The 20,987-nt window shown below is 41.2% G+C and overlaps 1 protein-coding gene across 1 annotated transcript in view; it reads left to right on the plus strand.

Annotated features, from left to right (window-relative positions):
• The first annotated feature begins 4,898 nt into the window (after window positions 1-4,898).
• Window positions 4,899-20,987, plus strand: part of LOC308333770 (brain-enriched guanylate kinase-associated protein) — a 51,878-nt gene continuing 35,789 nt past the window's right edge. The window contains exon 1 of the mRNA XM_080790246.1: window positions 4,899-4,962. Within this exon, the coding sequence (XP_080646372.1) occupies window positions 4,934-4,962 (29 nt within the window). The 5' untranslated portion in view covers window positions 4,899-4,933. The remainder of the gene's footprint in view (window positions 4,963-20,987) is intronic.

The raw sequence follows: 20,987 nt of genomic DNA on the forward strand, positions 1-20,987 counted from the left end.
TACCTCGAAACCGACATCGACAGTGTGAGGAGAGAGGATGAGCGGAAGGACCTTCAGACAGAAGCAGAGACACAGTCGATGTCAGAGATCGACGAAAAGGAAGTGATACCACCGCCTCCCGAGTTCTGTCAGCAGGCTGGGTTTGGGGTGAGGGGTCCCTTTCCTATGTTCCACTGGGACTTGGGATTCTCCAGACAGCCTTACAGATCTGTCTCTCTGCCCAGGGGCATCAACATGGTGAGTGACCGAAGGTCTCTTAGGCTCTAAATCAAAACCAGTCCTCTTTACATAATGTTTATTGTAAATTGTAGATAGGGTGATAAACTGGTGATTCGCAAAGTTGTGAATTCAAACATTAATGTTTAAATGTTGTAGTGAGAATGAGCACTTTTTTCCCCTCTTCATTTTAGGATTATAGTAGTGCTAGTGTGTCCATAGTACTCTTGGGGTGGTGTTGTGTATTGATAGTTTGTCCCTTTTGAGCTACAGTCATGCCTCTCTGGGAGAAGGTATCTCACACTTGATATTAGTAAGATTCGAGGCCCATGTTTTGGCCCACTCATAAAGAATGACACCACAGAATTTAACCACTTGAACAATTTGCAAATCGTCTATTTTTAGCGAAGAGATTTTGTGTACATTGTAAAGGGAAAAAGGAAGGAGCCAAGGCTAGAACTGACCAGGTCAATTATTAACTTCTGTTAACAATTTTTGACACGCATCGAGAGTGCTTTGGACTTCCATAGGTGTGCTTACATTAGTATTCTGATCGTGCCATGCTCCTCCATACAAGCAATCTTGAACAATGGCAACTCATCCGCTTACTAGCATTTATTTCGTGGCATCCATCATTTACTCTGCTTGAGACTTAGAACATTAGAGGGCTTTTCCCCCAGCAATAACAAACAATGCTTTTACCACAGTCAGTGCAGTCATTTTAAAATACGACATGGCTGATATAACAAGTGAGGCCCAATGCTCAAAAGTGAGACTCAAGCATAAGATAGTGATTTCATCATCCATTCCACACCTGTCTACGGTATGTTATGCCCAATTTATTTCGTCATCTTACAAACGTGTTACGCACTGAACATTGCAGCTCTACAAGGCCACAACGTGTCCCAGATGTGACTCGTTGTGGACTTGTAGATCGACTATGTCCGTGCTTGACACTGTCGTACAAAGAAGCATTAATCAGGCTTAATCCTATACATAGGTATCACTCCCTCTGCTCTTGTCCAAAAACGAGTCAGTTGTTCTGCAGATGGATTTATTGTGAAGCACACAAACCAACGTCGAACTGGTAAACAACATAAAAATACACAGATGCTTAGAATAACATTGCATAAACATAATTCAGCACATAATCATGAATGAAATAAAGAAAATACAATCTGAAATAACATGCAAACAGTATTCAACATACCTTACTGGCTGCTCTACAAGCATAAGGGAATGAGAAGATCACTAGTGCCAATGCCATGGCCATGAACACAGCGACACATAAACTTGAACTTCTGCATCACTGTCAAATAGACGCGTGCAACCTGTCTCCCGTCTACCTGACACCAGACGGCCATATAAAGGGTTCCGCATTAGCCAAACAATGGCACTTCCGTTCCTACTTGGACATGTATTGAATAAGCAAACGTGAGCAGCAAATAACTTAAATACAAAACAAATTAGGAATAATTGCAGCAGTTACAATAGGTAATAGGTATCAATAAACCGTTGTTTTTCTTTTTCAATTTTGAAATATGTGCTTTTTGCATGTTGCTTAATTGTGATTTTTTAAATCTTGTTGTATCTTATTGTATTTTTGAGTGGTGCAACCACTCCCTTCCGGAGCTATGTGTGTACAGTATAGTGACAGTACAGTACAGTAGAGGGACTGCCGCACGGTAACTCTGTCATTTCTCAACCATTTCGGACACGGGGCGGCACGCCAGAACCGGGCCGGCACCCTGGGTGCGTTCCCCACGGAAACCCCCACACGGACTTGCACCACTCACTTGACACGGGTGTGATTTATAAAAAAAATTACACTGTAGTGGAGGTTCTAAGTGCAAGAATGTCTGCACTGCATATGTACATACCGGGTATGTGACAATACAAAACATTGAATCTTATTTAAATAGTACTTCACAACTCCTACTAAGTTACTTCAAAATTAAAGAATTTTGAAAATAAAATAATCAAATAACCCTGGCATCCCTATTTTGAGCATGTCATTTGTAAAAATGTCAAAATCCAATATTAATCCAATCTTGAAATATCAATTGATAATTAATTATACGCTATATATATATATATACTGTAAATTGCTAATTTCTTAACATTGATAACATTGTGCGTCCAACAGACTGTGAAGCATTTCTTGTGGAGAGTATAATAATATTAATATTACAATAATCTTTATTTTTATAGCACCTTTCAAAACAGTGTTACTGTTTCACAGAAGAATCAATACACATAAAATAAGCCAATAAAACATAACAATAGAACAAATAACAGACAAAATTAGTTAAAATAGATCCATACGGTTGGGAAATAAATGCAGCTTTATGAAAGTGTTTTCAGGAGAGATTTGAAACAAGGCACAGAGTCGTGTTCAAGCATAATTCAAGCATAATTCATAATTCAATCAGTTGAGGATGCTTCATCTCTCCATGTTTGCATTTGCCAATCTGGGAACCCATTGGCAAAACCAAGGAAAAACAGCGCCCTCTTTTCCTTAACCGTCTGAGACTAACATTAAAAGACCTCGGTACAAGGGTGGAGACCGTAACATTTGCAGACATCGGTACATGGGTGTAGACTAACATTAAAAGACCTCGGTACATGGGTGGAGACTAACATTAACAGACCTCGGTACATGGGTGTAGACTAACATTGGCAGACCTCGGTACATGGGTGGAGACTAACATTGGCAGACCTCGGTACATGGGTGTAGACTAACATTGGCAGACCTCGGTACATGGGTGGAGACCATAACATTGACAGACCTCGGTGCTGCCATTAAACAACGGACAAGAAAAATCACATTCCTTTAATTCATTGTTTGATTAAAATTCAGTCTTTGCCGTCACCTTAGCAACTGCAAAAAAGGTGGGTGGACGACAGTGTGGGCGCTGAGAGATAACCATGTGAGCTTGTTTATATGCAATCTGTGTGTGTGTGTGTGTGTGTGTGTGTGTGTGTGTGTGTATTCCCAAAGGGACTCGTGCGGAGCTGTAAAGTTCGACTCGTTCACACAGAATGTTCCTGTCAGCTTCCTAGTGAGCAGAACACGGCCGTCTGCTCTGCTCACCTTCTTACCGCAACGGCCACTCACTTTAAAAAAAGTGTTAATTTAACTCTCTACGAAAGGAACCAAATGGACCCGTAAGCAGGTCCATTCATAGACTTTTAGAGTTACAAATAGACAAATTAACACTGTGAAGCTTTCTGCCAAAACCACACAATAAGATCATGAGTGTTAATTTAACTTTGAGACTTTACGAACTAAACATGCAGTTCCATTCATAGACTAGGGGTGCATTTAGTTCCATTCGTAGACTCAGAGTTTGAAATGGGTGAATTTACACAGGATGTTTACTGTGTATTCTCCCTATATTTATACTAGGTTTCATTGCTGATGGCAGAGACCAGATCATTTGCATCCATGGGTAGATCGTTGTTTTCTTTTCTTTAGTTTTCCCATTCATTTTGCAATATTATTTTGTGGTTAAATCAATTTTCTTCACCCCCACCAATATGAACAGAGATGCAAATTCCTTGGGTCTACTCTAATATCACGCTTTTGCATATTTCATGTGCAAAGAGAGACGGAGAGAGAGTGAGGCAGAGAGAGTGTTCTAGCCTACGGGGTGTTTTCTCCCTAACAACTTTAACCCTGGGTGGCATATTTTGGGCATGTTATTATTATTATAGGTGAAAATATTCAACTGTTGGAAGTTGGAACGTAACATAAAGAATATACCGGTACCTAAAATAGCGGAGCAGCAAATGTAGCTATTTTGGCACAACATTGCTGATCAGCTATTTTTTTAATATCTTTGTTCAATACAACTATGTCATGCAAAAAAATACAAAATAGGGCTTCAGTGGTTAATAAAAGACAAGGTAACGTGCAGCAGCAGACTGGGATGAATGCCATTCTTCCCTTCCACTAACAGTCTAGGACAAGTGTGAGATTCAACAGATTGAACCACCTGTTCCCCCTCACCTCGCTCTCTCTCTCCCCTCTCTTTCCCCTCTCTCTTTCTCTCTCTTCTTTCTCGTCATCTCACCCTCTCTCTCTCTCTCCCTTCTTTTTGCCTTCTTGTCTCCGCTTCTGTTTTCTCTCTCTCTCCCCCACAACATTCTTCCCCCTCCCCCGTCTGTGTTCTTGCCGATTCAACACATCGACGCAGATATCGAGTCGCTGCCAGTATCCCTCCTGGGGGGTTGGGGCTATGTATCTGCAGTCTACGCTGCAATGGAGGCTTCAGCTCCCTCCCTCTATCACCCCCCACCCACGCTCTCTCTCTCTCAATCTCTCTCTCCCTTTCACTGTATGATATGACTGTCCTCTCCCCACTCCACCAAGTGCAGACGTAGACACTCAGTCAGTCCTGTGCCGTCCGATGAGCTTCACAGGTTGCCTATGAGGAGCGACACAGTGGGGGTGCAGGGTGGCGAAGTGCGGGGCTCCACGGGTGGATGGATGCAGGGGGATGGAACCCCAACCCACAAACGGAAAGCGAGGAGAAATGACAAACTACAACAAACTACAAAAAAAATGAAAACATAACCCGATGGGGGAGATGGAGAGAGTGAATGTGTGCTTTGTGGCAGCAACAATGTTCTACCTGTGAAGATCCTCGGGTCAGTGGACGCGTGCCCCTCCATTAACACGCTGTCGTTTCTCCTTTAGGTACCTGAGAAGGAGATGAACAGTACAGAGTCAGACGCCATCAGGTGAGATTCAAGCCCTCCCTCCCTCTCTCCCTCTCTCTCTCTCTCTCTCTCTCTCTCTCTCTCTCTCTCTCTTTCTCTGCACATATCTTTCAGTGTTCCATCATCACGCCCCCGCTCTCCCTCTCTCTGTGTCTCTTTCTCACTCTCTCTCTCTCTCTCCGTCTTCTGCCTTTAAGCTCCCTCCCACATATTACTTCTCTCACTCACTCTCTCACACACACACACACACACACACACACACTCTCTCTCTCCCACTCCCCAATGATCTCTTCCTCTCTCTTCCCTTCTCTCTAGCACTTTCTCCTCCCTCTGTCTCTCTGTGCTGAGCGGTCTGCCTGTTTGAGGGGTATGTGTACAGTATATGTGCATGTGTAAAGCGGTCCAGATTGCATAGGCTGCTGGTGGGAGTATGTGGGGCACAGAGTCAGAGAGGAGCCCCTCAGGCGAGAAGGATTGGCTTCCTTGTCTCCAGTAGCAGCAGCAGTTGTGTGCAGGATGAAGCTCTGCATGAGTGGAAGGTACTGCTTATTACCGACACGTCTTTGCTTTAGATTTCAAGGCTGTTTGAGAGTGTGTGTGTGTGTCTGTGTGTGTGCGTGTGTGACTGTGTGTTCATGTGCATGTATTAGCTGTGGAGGCATAGATGTGTGTGTGTGTGTGTGTGTGTGTGTGTGTGTGTGTGTGTGTTGTGTGTGCTCCTGTGAAAGTATTATCTGCTTGTGTGTGTGTGTGTGTGTGTGTGTGTGTGTGTGTGTGTGTGTGTGTGTGTGCGCACGTGTGTGCTTGCTGGCTGGCGTATATGTATTTTTGTGTGGTATAGTGTGTGTCCGTGGGCATGCGTGTGCACCTGCACGCAGGTGTGTTTGCATGTGCGATGTTGACATTGTTGTATGTGCGTGTGCAGTGTCAGTAAGCTCACTCTGGATAGCGATGCAACGCTGTCAGCATCTTGCAATGAGCAGCTATCAGGATAGTTTGAAAAATGTACCAGTATGACTGCTTTCATATCGATGCTTATAAGAGTCTTGTCCAGGCTGCAGGAAGCTGACTATGGCGTATGTATCTGCTATTCTATGCTTTTTCTGTGAGAGCTTTAAAGATCAGGCTGACTGATTGGAGTTTCGTTTAGTGTTTGTAAATGTACAACAATGAGTCTTTGTGTTTAGAATCTGGCTCACAAAATAGAGCCCGACTAATGCCACATTTTTGTGGTCCGATGACAATCGTGATTTTGAAGAGTTGTAGAGTAGACCACAGATTACCAACCTTTTGTTCCATATTTTGTCAAAAAGTGTGGAGTGAGCGGTGCCTTTTACCATGATGATGATGAGAACGTCATCATATGCAAAAACTTAGATTTGATTAAAGTTTCTATTTGAGACATTTTAACTCAACAAGCAATCAAATAAATAACTAAAAAAGTTACATAATACTGCTTTAAAACAGCTGGAATGGAATATGGTACAGTATACTATAGTCACTGAATGTAAAGGATGTAAAGGTTTTATCTGTTTGGACCCCTTTGGACACATTTTAGTTACATCTATATTACTGGTATATGCTTTAAAACATTATAGTTATACTTACCCAATTAAATTAGAAATAAAAAACTAGAAATAAGATTCTGTCGTAAGTTGATGATGTCATATGTGGTCCAGCCCTATGGAATGTACTAATAAAACAACTTAATAAAATATGCAATATTTTTATTAGCATACGTTTTATAAGCACAATCCATAGGGCTGGACCACAAATGACATCATCAACTTGACAGGAGTTTTCTCTATTGAGTGAAAGATATATAAAATATTAAGATGTTTTTAATTTGTAATTATAGTTTTAGAGTCTTATTAGCCGGGGATCCTTTTAATAGCATCACAAATGAGACGTTATTAAAACCACACAGAGATTATATAGTAGACCTACTCTCTTTGTGTTCGATTACCTATGGTACCTATTATAACCTGTTGAGATTACAGCTTTAGTGTAATTTACTAGACGATGAGGGGTAATTAATCCGACAAGGTGTTTCTAAAGCACAAAGCCATCGATTGTCTTTACCCTGTCACAGCCCTAATTGATCATATCAGTAGGGCCAATAGTGTGTGTTTTACAGTATATGCTTCCTCCGCTCCTATGTTTCCTCTCCTGTAGAAAGACAGTAGCAGAGTGGCAAATAGGAAGGCCAAGAGTGACTTCGTCTCTGTCGGGGGGAAACCTCATATGTCCAAAATTGTTACTCTTCAGGATAACAATTTCAAAAGTAGCAGATATACAAGCTCAAAACGTGTCATTTAGCTTCGTGTGACGCTGTGGTATATGATAATAGGTTTAAATAGGTTTCTGCCCGACAGCTGGTCGATGTAGCGATGTACAACAACTACTGCCACCCTACCCCGCTGTAGTCCAGCCTCTACCCGGCCCTGCCACGCCCCCAGATAGAGTCTCACACTCTGCCTGGCCCTGCCACGCCCCCAGATAGAGTCTCACCCTCTGCCCGGCCCTGCCACGCCCCCAGATAGAGTCTCACACTCTGCCCGGCCCTGCCACGCCCCCGGATAGTCTCAGAGGCATGATGAAATGTCCTGAAATCTGTTCCTCTCTTTCTCTCTCTCTCTCTCTCTCTCTCTCTCTCTCTCTCTCTCTCTCTCTCTATCTTTCTGTCTATGACACACACACACACACACACACACCCCAAATGTTTGTTCTTTGGCCACTCCCTGAGGCCAGTCCCCCATGCAGTGGGCCCTGGGGCCCTGAGGCCAGTCCCCCATGCAGAGGGCCCTGGGTCCCTGAGGCCAGTCCCCCATGCAGAGGGCCCTGAGGCCAGTCCCCCATGCAGAGGGCCCTGAGGCCAGTCCCCCATGCAGAGGGCCCTGAGGCCAGTCCCCCATGCAGAGGGCCCTGAGGCCAGTCCCCCATGCAGAGGGCCCTGGGGCCCTGAGGCCAGTCCCCCATGCAGAGGGCCCTGAGGCCAGTCCCCCATGCAGAGGGCCCTGAGGCCAGTCCCCCATGCAGAGGGCCCTGAGGCCAGTCCCCCATGCAGAGGGCCCTGGGGCCCTGAGGCCAGTCCCCCATGCAGAGGGCCCTGGGCCGCAGCGATGTATATTTTAGATGGGGACAGATGGACAGCCCCGTGGCTTGCTCCATGCTCCATGGAGGACATCTATAAAGCCTAGCATGGATCTGTTCAATTGAATGAATCATCCGCTCATATAGTAGAGTTTTGTTCCAAATGGAGAATTTCACCACTTGGGGAGGGGCACTACTGAAACAAAATGTTTAGCAGCACTAAAGTCGCTTAAGCCATATACTGTATACCTTGTCGTACAATGGATAGTGAAAATAGGCGATGTAACAGCTCACAACATGTTGCAATGTGATTCATTGAGAGCTTGTAGATCTGCAATTTTTTTATATATGGATAATTTTGGACAATATTTGCCTACTGTATATTGTGCTGAAAAAGGGAACGCCAGGTTGAGAGTGACTACACATTGGTGAATACTGGTGTGTTGATACACAGAATGGTATCAACAGTTTTTAAAATACCAAAGCATCTCATGGTGCATCAGGCTTGGCCAGGCGTTCCAAAGAACACGATTTGCCATGTTTGTGTGTGGGAGGAGACAAGTGGTTGTCCACTACATCCTCCCTGAGATCAACAGTACGAGTCAGCAGTGATGGGGATATAGACATGGGAGGATTTGGATTTGATTCAATCACAGACAAATTTACTTTACAAACATTTCAAAATTACAATCATGAATCACTCCAAAAGCAAATAGAAAGGTTCATGTTTTTCAGGGCGAGAGAGAATAATTTGCGAGGAAGTTTTTACTAATTCGTTACAATAACTGGCCAAGCTCTGAAAGTGAATGACTGTAACTGACTGTCTTACAGAGTGGCGAAGTGCTGGACAGCTAATGAATTATTCTAGTAACGTGTATCCCTCAGCCCCCTGTGGTCCCTCTCTTTCTCTCGCTCTCTCTATTACTTTCACTTTCTCCCCTCCCCCTCTATCTCTAACATGTAAAACATGTCGAAATTGAATTAGTGGAGTAATAAATTAGCTAGCTACTGGCAGTGTGCACAAGAATTGTTGCGCTGATCAGTCTGGAGTTAGATTAGCTCCAGACAAAAACAGACAGACGATGAATGAGGACATTGTACACGCACCATGACACACAGCACAGCATATCTACAGTAGTAGATTAGCAGATGGTCTCTTTCATTTACTCACCAAAGATTATATGTACCAATATTAATTACTGGGTTCCTGTAGCAGTTTCGTGACCATGCACAAATGTACTCCTAGCAGTGTTAATTTGGGACCCCATTCTAAACAGTAGCCTATATTATAGATTATCTGTTAATTGTTAATTAACTGTTAAAAGGTTTTAGCTATATATATATATATATATATATATATATATATATATATATATATATATATATATATATATATAAACATCCCAACTGGTCTTTGTTATTGTACAACCAACATTTATTTTTACATAATGGAATATGGACTGTGTTCCAGGGGCCACAAGAAAGTTCCCCAGGGCGAGTATTTGGCCTGTGGGCCGCCAGCTGGGCAGCAAATCTCATTATTAGTGGCCCTAGATTCTATTGCCACTAATCATGAACATGTGAAACAAAAGCGTTTTATTTTCTGATTGTAGCGTTTGTTTTAAGTGCAGCATATTTAAGATATGCTAGAAACTTCCAGCAAATGTGACGAGGCGCTGAGCATGTATTCAGTGCTGAGCTGTGCACCGTCTGCACATCTTAGTCTTGTTTTCATTTCAACCACTTCAGGTCGGCCTGATCCTATATAGGCCAACAGGGGCACACAGTGCAATCCTGAGTGTTAAATGGAACCAAATGGACCATTAGGCTTTTAAGATGGCCCCTAGAGAGGCATGGGTGTGGACCATACTCAGGCTGTGTCCTATATCACACACACACACACACACGCACCTATGTATACACATGCATTATGCACACATGCACACGCAGATAGAGCAGGACAGTATAGTACAGTATAGCTTTGCACTTTGCAGTGGCACTTTGTGTAACTGTGTCTAACTACTACTGTACTACTACCGATTTCTGATCACGTGATCGGATTGGGACAACCATACTAATAACATTCCTTTATCACCATGTAATATTGGCGTGGCGTTCTGTGTGGAATGGGATATACTTGACATATATCATGACATAAACGGAAGTTTATCACATTAAATAAATGCTAAACATGGCAGCCGATAGCCGTTTGGCTGCCATGTTAATTAGACTTACGATTAGGACAAAGTGTGTGTGTGTGTGTGTGTGTGTGTGTGTGTGTGTGTGTGTGTGTGCGTGTGTGTGGACATGAGTGTGGACGCACGTGCAATCGTGCATGTGTGTGTTCTATTTTTAATGAGTTGAACCATTTATGAAAGCTGTTTGTGTTCCTCCTTCTCTTGCCATCTCGTTTTGGCTGTGACTGAAAAGACGGAACATAGTGGCCTGGTTTTTATTCTGGATATATACAACACACTTTACTAGTGACCCATTTCATTTATAACAATGTCTCCCAGCCAGTGGCTTTGCACCCCAGAAACAAGACATTTTGACTTTGAGCCTTGCTGCATTAAACCGTTTAATTTTGTTTCAGGAGGAGCTGTCAGTGTGGTCATTGGGATTAGTGGGCTGGCTCCCATACTGGCATCGTATTCTGTCCTGTCCGCAGAGCAGGCATAGATGAACAGAATGCGACTGCAGTCTGTCCGTGCGCCCGTGTGAGAGAGAGAGACAAATGTTGGACATCAACCCAGTTGATTTGTGGACACATGCCTTAACGGGGACACGATTTCCTATGACACCATCTTATTGCATCTTCATGAGGTTAACTACTTTCAACCTGGGGTCCCATATTTGAGCTATTTTTGTAGTTCGGGGGCTTGGGCATGTATCTGTTAGCTTCCATAGTTTTTCTGCAGACTCTAAATAACTCCAGGGAGGGGAATACTGATTACATACCTCTAGATGGTAAGAGGCTAAGAGCCATCAACGCATGCCATCCATCCTGCTGGTAATTATCCCCTACTGTTGTTAATGATACTGGAGGCTGGTGGATAAAACTGTTTGGACACACACGCACACACGCACACACGCGCACACATACTCACACACACACACACACACACACACACACACACACACACACAAAGATAAAGTGCTGTACATATCGGCTGTCTGGTGGGAACCTTGTATCTCCGAAACTGTTCATAACAAGTTGAAATATGGCGATAGGAGGTTTCTGCCTGACGGCCGGACGGCAACGATATACAGTACAGTACAGTACGTCAGATGTCAGAATGACATCTTGTTCTTGTTTGCATTGTCCACTGTGAAATGGTTGAGTCTCACGAGTAGTATAATAGGGTGGGTGTTCACTACACTTTTTGGCCACTACCACTGGTGGCGCTAGTGAGCAATTAATGCATAATTTGCATAATTAATTATGCAAATTAGTAATTAAAATAGATAGATATAAATAGATATAATTAGCATAATCATAAATAATAAATATAAATATCCATAAATATCCATAAATATAATTAGCATATAATAGTTTATAATTAAATAATAATAAAAACTAATAATAGGTTATTTATAAAATGCATGATGTGTGTGTGATTAGCTGATCTCATCTCTCTCTCTCCCTGCTTCTCCTTGTGACATGCCTCCCCAAAAGCCAGCAGAGATGCTGACTCGAAGGTGTGAAAAACAAACAAATGTAAATTTGTTTGTTTGTCCCTGGGGCTGAGGTGGGGGGGATGGGCTCCCAGTCTTTGTGGATTGCCATGGGCCAGACATGCAAATTAGATAAACAAGGGGGGGATGGGCTCTAACCAGGTGCCAGGTGCGACATGCAAATTAGATAAACAAGGGGGGGATGGGCTCTAACCAGGTGCCAGGTGCGACATGCAAATTAAATGAAGAGCTGGGGTGGGTTGGGGGGGTGGGCTCCCCCCTTTGTGGAATGCCAGGTGCCAGACATGCAAATTAGATAAACACAGAGGTGGGGGCTCCACTCTTTGAAGTGAATTGTATGCATAAATTAATCAAGTTAGGATTTAAATTCCATGGATTCCTTAAATTCCTTGCATACATTGACAGTGGGTGTGTGATTGGCTTATATTTGTGTGGGGGTGTCTTATATGGGGTGTAGACTCCTTAAATACAGGCCCTGCTAGTATGTTGTGTATGTCGATCTGTTGTAAGCAACCCCGTTTTGCTCTAACACAACTGAGAGGCTGAGACTTCACGCATCGAGGCATGGCTTTAATTGATGATGAAGGTATGTATGGTGTTATGTTGTTTGCAATATATGTCTATTTATATTTTTTAGACCGAGTATTTTTATTTTATTTATGACACAGTATAATTTGAAAATATTCAAAAGTCAAAATAAGATCTGGGGTAGAAATGAATTAGTCAATTCTGCATTCATAGAGAAGAGATCATATCCACCATTAATAATTGTATAATGAAATGTCTAACATTTTTTCTATTTTGTCAGATGGGTCTGATTAGGAATTGGAATGGGAATTCACCCGGGCGTTGGAATCCGTGGTGTGTAGAGCGGCCCACTCAGATGGTGTTTAGCGTTTGAGGTTGAAACGTTCCAGAACTATCAGAATTGAAGGTATATAATATTTTTGTGATTGTATCATAGTACATATCATATATGGATCTATAGTATAGTTATTAATATTGTATTGATTTAATCTTCCATCAATATTCCGCCAGGACGATTAGGAATTGGAATGGAGAATTCAACCGGTCGTTGGAATCCGTGGTGTGTAGAGCGGCCCACTCAGATGGTGTTTAGCGTTTGAGGTTGAAACGTTCCAGAACTGTCAGGATTGAAGGTATATAATATTTTTGGTGATTGTATCATAGTACATCTCATATATGGGTCTATAGTATAGTTATTAATATTGTATTGATTTAATCTTCCATCAATATTCCTCCAGGACGAAACGTGGCTGTCATCTCACCATATATTATCACCCCTGATACCGGAACCTCGTCGATGACTATACCCCCGTAGAGACGAATGTGTACCCACATGAAGCATTAGGTGTGTACTTTTTTTTTGGGGATACATTCTCGTTTTTTTTATTTTTTTTTTTTTTTATTTGATGTTTTTTGTTTTTATTTATTTTATTTTAATTTTATTATGGTGATAGAACCGTGAATCAATGGAAAAAAAATAGTGTACACATTTATTATATGTTTTAAAAAATAATGAAAATAAAAAACTCATTAGTAAATCGTTCTATCTAATTATATTTACTCTATGATATAACAACCTTTAACAAAGCCTTGTGAAGGATTCTACATATACAAATATCTCTGTTAAGTAGGAAATAATGGCGCCTGTAGTGAATAGTCTGGAAATATTACTAAGGTCTCTCCTTCAACAACAGTTAGGCATTGAAGCTGATTTGAGACAATATTATAATGATTGTATTACTAACTATGGTACGGCCCCTTCCAACAGTCATCCTGATGTCATTAATAATACCCCTAATATAGCAGCTGATATTATTGATTGTGTTAATGCTAGTATGAATCATCATGCTAGCCCTCCCCCCATCAACCCTCCCCTCCTCAACCCTTCGGAACAAAACATTGATGTAGACCCATCTATAATTATGATTTCTGACGATGATGATGATGGTGATGTTAATGCTAGTATGAATTATCATGCTAACCCTCCCCCCATCAACCCTCCCCTCCTCAACCCTTCGGAACAAAACATTGATGTAGACCCATCTATAATTATGATTTCTGACGATGATGATGATGGTGGTGATAATGAAAATACTGATATTCCTATGGATGGCATTATTACCGAGGGTGGGGGAGACATGTTGGGTGTGAACATTGTGGAGGGTGGTGCTGACCTTGGAATCGTTCAGACGGGGGCTGGGGGATGTGGGGAGGGGAGTGATTCTGCGGCGAGTTCTGATGTTAACGATGGAGGGCAGGGTATCGCAGATCTCCATATAACCCCTATGCCTGCTTTTGGGGGGATGGAGATACGTCAGCATATAGATTTAAGAACTATATCTTTAGAACATCTGGAATCTGTACCTGCATTGATCCGTGGTAGATTTTCTACTGCTATTGATAGGGCCATGGCCCTGGTGGGGTCTCCTACTAGCAGAATTTCTGTATCATTGATGGGTCCGTCATTACCAGGCGGTATCCAAGGCATGCTGATCCCTAACGATGATGAAAATACTGATAGACTTTTAGATATAATAGCTAATGTAATTCAATCCAATGATACGAGCATGACTGATGAAGCATTAGACTTGGTTATCTCGATCGCTAATGACAGAATCGGAGGGGGTAAAATAAAGGCAAAGCGTAAGAACCGTTTGAAGCTTGGTAACATCCCATATGATCAGATATTGGAACGTAGATACGCTGCTATTTTTACCCCTAAAAATACTGATCAAATGTGTTTTTCGCATTGCATGGCATACAATGCAAACCCAAAAATGACCATTGAGGACCGGGGGGTGGAAGCATTGAGATTGCATACTGCAATGGGTTTTGAAGCTACACAAGGCGTAGCGTTTTCAGATATTGCTGCTTTTGAAGAGCATCTACAGAAGAAAATTGTGGTTTTTTATCACACCCCGGGGAACGGGAAAGAGTTGCTACATTTCGAGACTAATAGGCCTCATGAAAAGGATGCAGTGTGGTTATTTCTATATAATAACACTCATTATTGTATCATTAAGAACAGAACTCATTTCTTCGGTGCGAGCTATGTCTGTGAATTCTGCTATAAACCACATAATGACCTGCAATTCCATCAATGCCCTCGTGTCTGTCGTACATGCTACTCTGATTGTGGACCTTTTACTAAAGGTAAAGGTAGCATATGTCCTGATTGTCATATGTATTGTAAATCGGCTAAATGTGCTATACTGCACAAGCGTGTCGCAGCATTACATAAAGAAGCGGCATGTACAGAGATGCGACGATGCCCTGATTGCAGGGCTGGGTATAGTACTATGACTAAAACCCTTGAAGGAGAAATTATACCCACTGTACATAAATGTATACCTCCTACATGTAAACGGTGTAATGAAGTTTTATACGGTGATGGGGTTCATAAGTGTTATATTCAGCCTATACCAATAGATAAAACACCCACAGAGAAATATTTATATTACGATTTTGAGACGACGTATCGTGATGGTCAACACCACGCCAATTTTGTGGCTGTTAAGGAGGAGGGCAATGAATATATATGGTATAATTCAGGTCCTAAATGTGTCGAGGCATTTATTAAACGGTACCGAGAGGAAGCATTCTATGATTATACGTTTATAGCACATAATGCGGCCGGTTTCGATAACTACATAATCCTGCAAGAATTGGTGAGACAAAGGCAAAAAGTGTCGTTGATAATGCAAGGTTCCCGAATTATTCATATGAATGATGCAAGCTACAACCAGCGCTATATCGATAGCTTCTCGTTCCTACCTATGAGATTGGCTAATACGCCTAGTGCGCTAGGTTTTGTGGATGAGTTGGGAAAAGGGTATTTTCCACACAGGTTCAATACAGCTGAACATGAGAACTATATCGGTGACTACCCCGCCCCATCTTATTATGGTTATAATGAGATGTCATCTAAAGATCAGGTTAAATTTAATGTTTGGTATGATTCAGTCAAACATGATGTGTTTGACTTCCAGCAAGAACTCAAGCGTTATGGGAAAAACGATGTGGCTGTTTTATATAAAGCATGCACTATTTTCAGAGAAACGTTCATGGCTTGTACACAAGTTGACCCGTTTGCCCATATTACTCTCGCGGCGAGTTGCATGGCCGTTTACAAGACTCTATTTCTACCTAGGGACACAGTTGCCTTGACATATAACGGTGCGTTTATTAGTCAGAATAAGGCTTTCTCAAATGTGTCTATAGAATGGCTCGAATATGTGAAACATTCCGAGGGTAAGGATATCCAACATGCCATGAATCGTGGTGAACATCAGATTGGACAATTTTATGTAGATGGTTATGACGCTAATAATCGTACCTGTTATGACTTTGCGGGATGCTTTTATCATGGTTGCCCCCATTGCTATAGGGAAGGCAGTTTTAACGTTGTCACGAAATGCACATATGCACAATTGCATTATCAATTCGTTGGACGAAGAATTGCTCTTGAATCTGAACACAAGATGAATGTGAAAATCATGTGGGAGTGCGATTGGCTTCGCATGAAAAAAACAGACCCTAAAGTGATAGCATTCATGGCTACATACAAGCATCCAGATAGGTTGGACCCTCGCAAAGCGCTTTTTGGAGGGCGAACTAATGCTATGACATTGCTCAAGACTGTTAACGGGTGTGATGAGGACCTGAGTTATGTAGATTACACGTCCCTCTACCCTTTCGTCCAAGCTAACATGCCTTACCCTATAGGGAATCCTGAAATAATCCTAGACAATTTTGGAGAAATCCAAGATTATTTTGGATTTGTCAAGTGCACTGTCAAACCTCCGAAGGGTCTGTATCATCCTGTATTACCACATCGTTGTCATGGCAAATTGATGTTTCCACTGTGTAGGACATGTGCTGAAGAGTTGAACCAAACTTCAGACTGTTCTCATACTGATGAGGAAAGACAGTTGTCAGGGGTCTGGGTGACCTGTGAATTGATCAAGGCGATGGAGAAAGGATATACAGTTGTATCTATTGATGAAATCTGGCATTTCCGTAAAAGGTCCGACACGTTATTCAAGGAATATGTAAAGACATTCCTGAAGTGTAAACAGGAAGCTTCAGGATATCCTGATCACGTGACCACAGAGTCCGAGAAGGATCTATATGTGAGTGATTATCTGGCTCATGAAGGAATTCAACTTGATAAATCAAAGATAGCTTATAATGGTGCCATTCGAAGTATCAATAAGCTACTATTGAATTCGTTGTGGGGTCGTTTCTGCATGAATTCTGATAAGCCACTCACTGAAGTGATAGATGACCCAGCAGATTTTAGCAAGTATATGTTCAGTAATGAATATATAGTAAAACATTTCTGTTTCTTATCTCGGAATATTGCTCTGATCCAGTACACCCACAGCAGTCCTATAGCATCGAGAATGTCCAATATAAACATATTTATAGGGTCGATGACAACCGCTTACGCAAGACTTAAGTTGTATGAGTTATTAGATGCCCTAGGCCCTCGCGCCATTTACTGTGATACCGATAGTGTCATATATTCATCCAAGCCGGGGGACTGGCGTCCGCCGACAGGGGCCTACCTGGGTGACTTAACGAATGAATTGAGTGATGGTTCAAACGGTTCTAAAGACAGTATTCTCGAGTTTGTCTCAGGTGGACCAAAGGCCTATGCATATAGGACCCTTAACAACAAGACTGTTGTAAAATGGAAGGGGATTACGTTAAACTCTAGGAATGCGGCCATTGTAACCCCGGATGCTTTGAAGAAATTAGTCACAGCATTTGTATCCAATCAGAATGACACCCAATGTGTGTATGCTGAGACGGGGACTATCACTAGGAATAAAACAACGTTGCAGTTAAAGAATGCCACAGTTGTTAAACGTGTGCGAATTGTGTACAACAAGAGACGAGTATATCCTGACTTCACCACTCTTCCTTATGGCTACTAATAGAGATGTTTTTAAAGATGCTGATGGTTTTCAAACCAAATTACAACATCCTTTTAGTATGTTGATAGCGGGGCCGTCTAATAGTGGAAAGACTTTCTTTGTGAAAGAGCTAATTGAGCACGCTGACCAGATTATCTCTGTTAAAGTAGAGAATATTGTGTACATATATGCTTGTTGGCAAAAGATGTATGATGATTTATTGAAAATCAGGCCTATCAACTTTGTACAAGGAATTCCAGAGTCATTATGTGATGATAACCTCTTACCTACTCATTTACATAATTTATTGATAATTGATGATGTCATGGATGAAGCTAGTCAGAATCAAGAGGTACAGAATGTTTTCACAAAGTATGTACATCATAGGAATCTCAGTTGTATCTATTTACTACAAAACATATTCATCCAAGGTAAGGCTAGCAGAACTATTAGCTTGAATGCTAATTACTTAGTCTTATTCAAAACAGCCAGAGACAAGAATCAAATAATGTTGTTAGCACGGCAGATGTATCCGGGGAATACTAAATATTTTTTACAAGCCTATAACGATGCCACCAGTCGTTCATATGGATATTTACTTGTTGACTTTAAAACAACAACACCGGACTGTTTTCGCCTCAGATCAGAGATATTGTCCGACACATCAGTAGTAGTCTATTTACCTAGAAAAGCCTTGGTGTAATCATGTCAGACCTCATTCGTAGAAATTTAGTCCTACTGGAAAGATTGTATAAGGCTAGTCCTAAAACCAGACGCATTATTCTGAAAAATGCCAGTTCAGATTTTCTGAATGCTCTGTGTGAAATCTCCATCAATATTCTTCGCGGCAAAATTCCGTTATCATCGAAACAATATAACGCATTGCAGAAGAAAAAAGGGCATGTGAGGTTAATCGCAGATAAACGGATTAATCTAACGAAAAAGAAGCTCATTATTAACCAGAGAGGTAATGGTTTCATTCTGCCATTGCTAGGGGCTGCACTGCCTTTCATCACCAGTCTATTTTCAAGGAGATAGTTTATTTTATTTTATTTTTTGCTATTTTTATTTACAAATATGGACCATGTACAGAAAATGTTCCTAGTACCACAACAACAGTTGGATAGTTTAAAACAGCTATCATCATCATCATCATCATCACCTCGTGAATCTATCAGACAAGTAGCAGAGAATGAATTGGATAAATCAATACTAGATGTCCTGAACACCCCTGACCCCGATTTACATGCAAAAGCGAATAAATATACTATGGTTTTACATAGATATTTGGCTCTGGTTAAGCAGAGAGGGGCCGACACAACTATGCTCACATTGTCATTACCTAAAGGCATACAAAACCCTCCTGAGGCTGATAGTGGAGAGAATGCTGATATGGTAACCCCAGAAGACCATGTTTTGAAGGATATTTTATACCATATGCCGGACAAAAACAAGAAGAATGTTCAGCACATTATGGACACATTATCTAAATATAAAGATGATGTCTCATGGACCCCTCATGGAGAGTTAATTATCGATGGAGATATTATTAGAGGATCACATCTTTATGACTTACTTAAGAACGTAACGAATCCATTCAAGATGTCCGATGATAAGAGACCACGTGGATGGACGCAGTTTCTGAATAAAATTGCCGAATTGAATATACCCCTGTCTGCCATCCCTAACAATAGCGTCAAGATATCTATCACTGACAGAAAAAATGGTGATATATCTCCAACTAGGAAACGAGGTAGACCTACTGATATAGCTTATGAAATGTCCCCAGTGAGGAGGACCCCTAGGGGTCGAAGTTTTACGAGACGTACCCCATCAAAAGTCTGGCTTGATTTATGATATGTTTATATTGTGCTTTCTTTTGTTTTGCTTTTCATTTTTGTATTGTATTTTGTTCACTTCTATGTATACACTATGTATACACTATGTATGTACTATGTTACTGTGATTCATATAATGTCAACAAGATGTATATGCTATATACATGTACCAGTGAATGTGACTGTGTTTTATGTAAAATAATAAAAATAAAACATTACATTTTGAAATAATTTGTGTCCATGTTTTTTATTTATCATTAAATCATTAAATCATCTTAACATCAATTACATTTTTTCACATACAATATTTTACATGCTCTACACATTGCACACACGTAAAATCATGACTTTTACACATCTCCGGATGTATTCTACTAACAAACTTGCATACCATAACATCATTACAACATAGATCATCCTTATACAAATTCATCACTTTTTCATAAGAAAAACCCCTCTGCATATAACATAGAAAGAATACACAATGTTGACCACATGTTGTAGCCATGTCATCTTGAACCTGTTTTACAGAATAGGTCACACTAACACAATTCTTCTGAAGAAATATATTTATATCTTCAGGGAAATTCCGATATGTCGGAGGATGTCCAAATGAATCAAAGAAATACCCATATCGATCATTATTGATATATATGGCTAACCAGTGTGCTCCATCCATCGATGACGGTTGGGTGTTGATAATGACCATTACAGGTAAACTACTAATAGTAATATCGGGGAGTTGATCACATGCCAATACCCCCAATAAATGTATGTGTCTCTTAACCTTCTTTTTAAGAACACTAGTTAATTCTATAGTATTCATGTCTAGTATCTAGTTTTAATACTCAATAATAATCCACCAAGACCTGTCTACGGTTTGATATCTCAATGATTGAATCGAAAATAGCATAACAGATCATATTGACTGTATGAGGTAGAGGGGTTCTAAATCTGGCCTCCAAACGGACGTTTCCAGATCGGACCAATGACACGTGTCCACCACAGCCCTCGTCTGGTTCTAGATTGAAACAATACAATGTATATCCTAGACCATAATCTCTTCGGGTGATGGCTAGACCTCTGTCTTTCAGTTGACGACCAGTGGCCTGTATCATCTGATAATATTCACGGCCATACTGTCCATTATCGAAGGTCGGCTGAAAAGGTCTCCCTGGGTATGATTGACTGTCCGTATGTAGATTCAAGAATTCTAAATTGTAGTGATGGAATTTGAATGGGTTCCTAGTGTAATTTCCTGTGAATGCTTCATGATCGACAAAACCGATAACTATAAACTTAGGTATCTGACCTAGAAATAAGTTCTCCTGGCTGCATAGTCGTGCTCCATTCGGTATAGAAACGGTCTTCAAACATACTCTATCAATAGGATATTTGATATTTGTCTGTGTTAAAGCTCTGGCATGCCCCATTCGGACACCCGGTGATACTGCCACCTTCTTTATAAATA

This window comes from Protomyctophum bolini, assembly GCF_963924005.1.
Source record: "Protomyctophum bolini genome assembly, chromosome: 19".
In the NCBI taxonomy this organism is placed as follows: Eukaryota; Metazoa; Chordata; class Actinopteri; order Myctophiformes; family Myctophidae; genus Protomyctophum; species Protomyctophum bolini.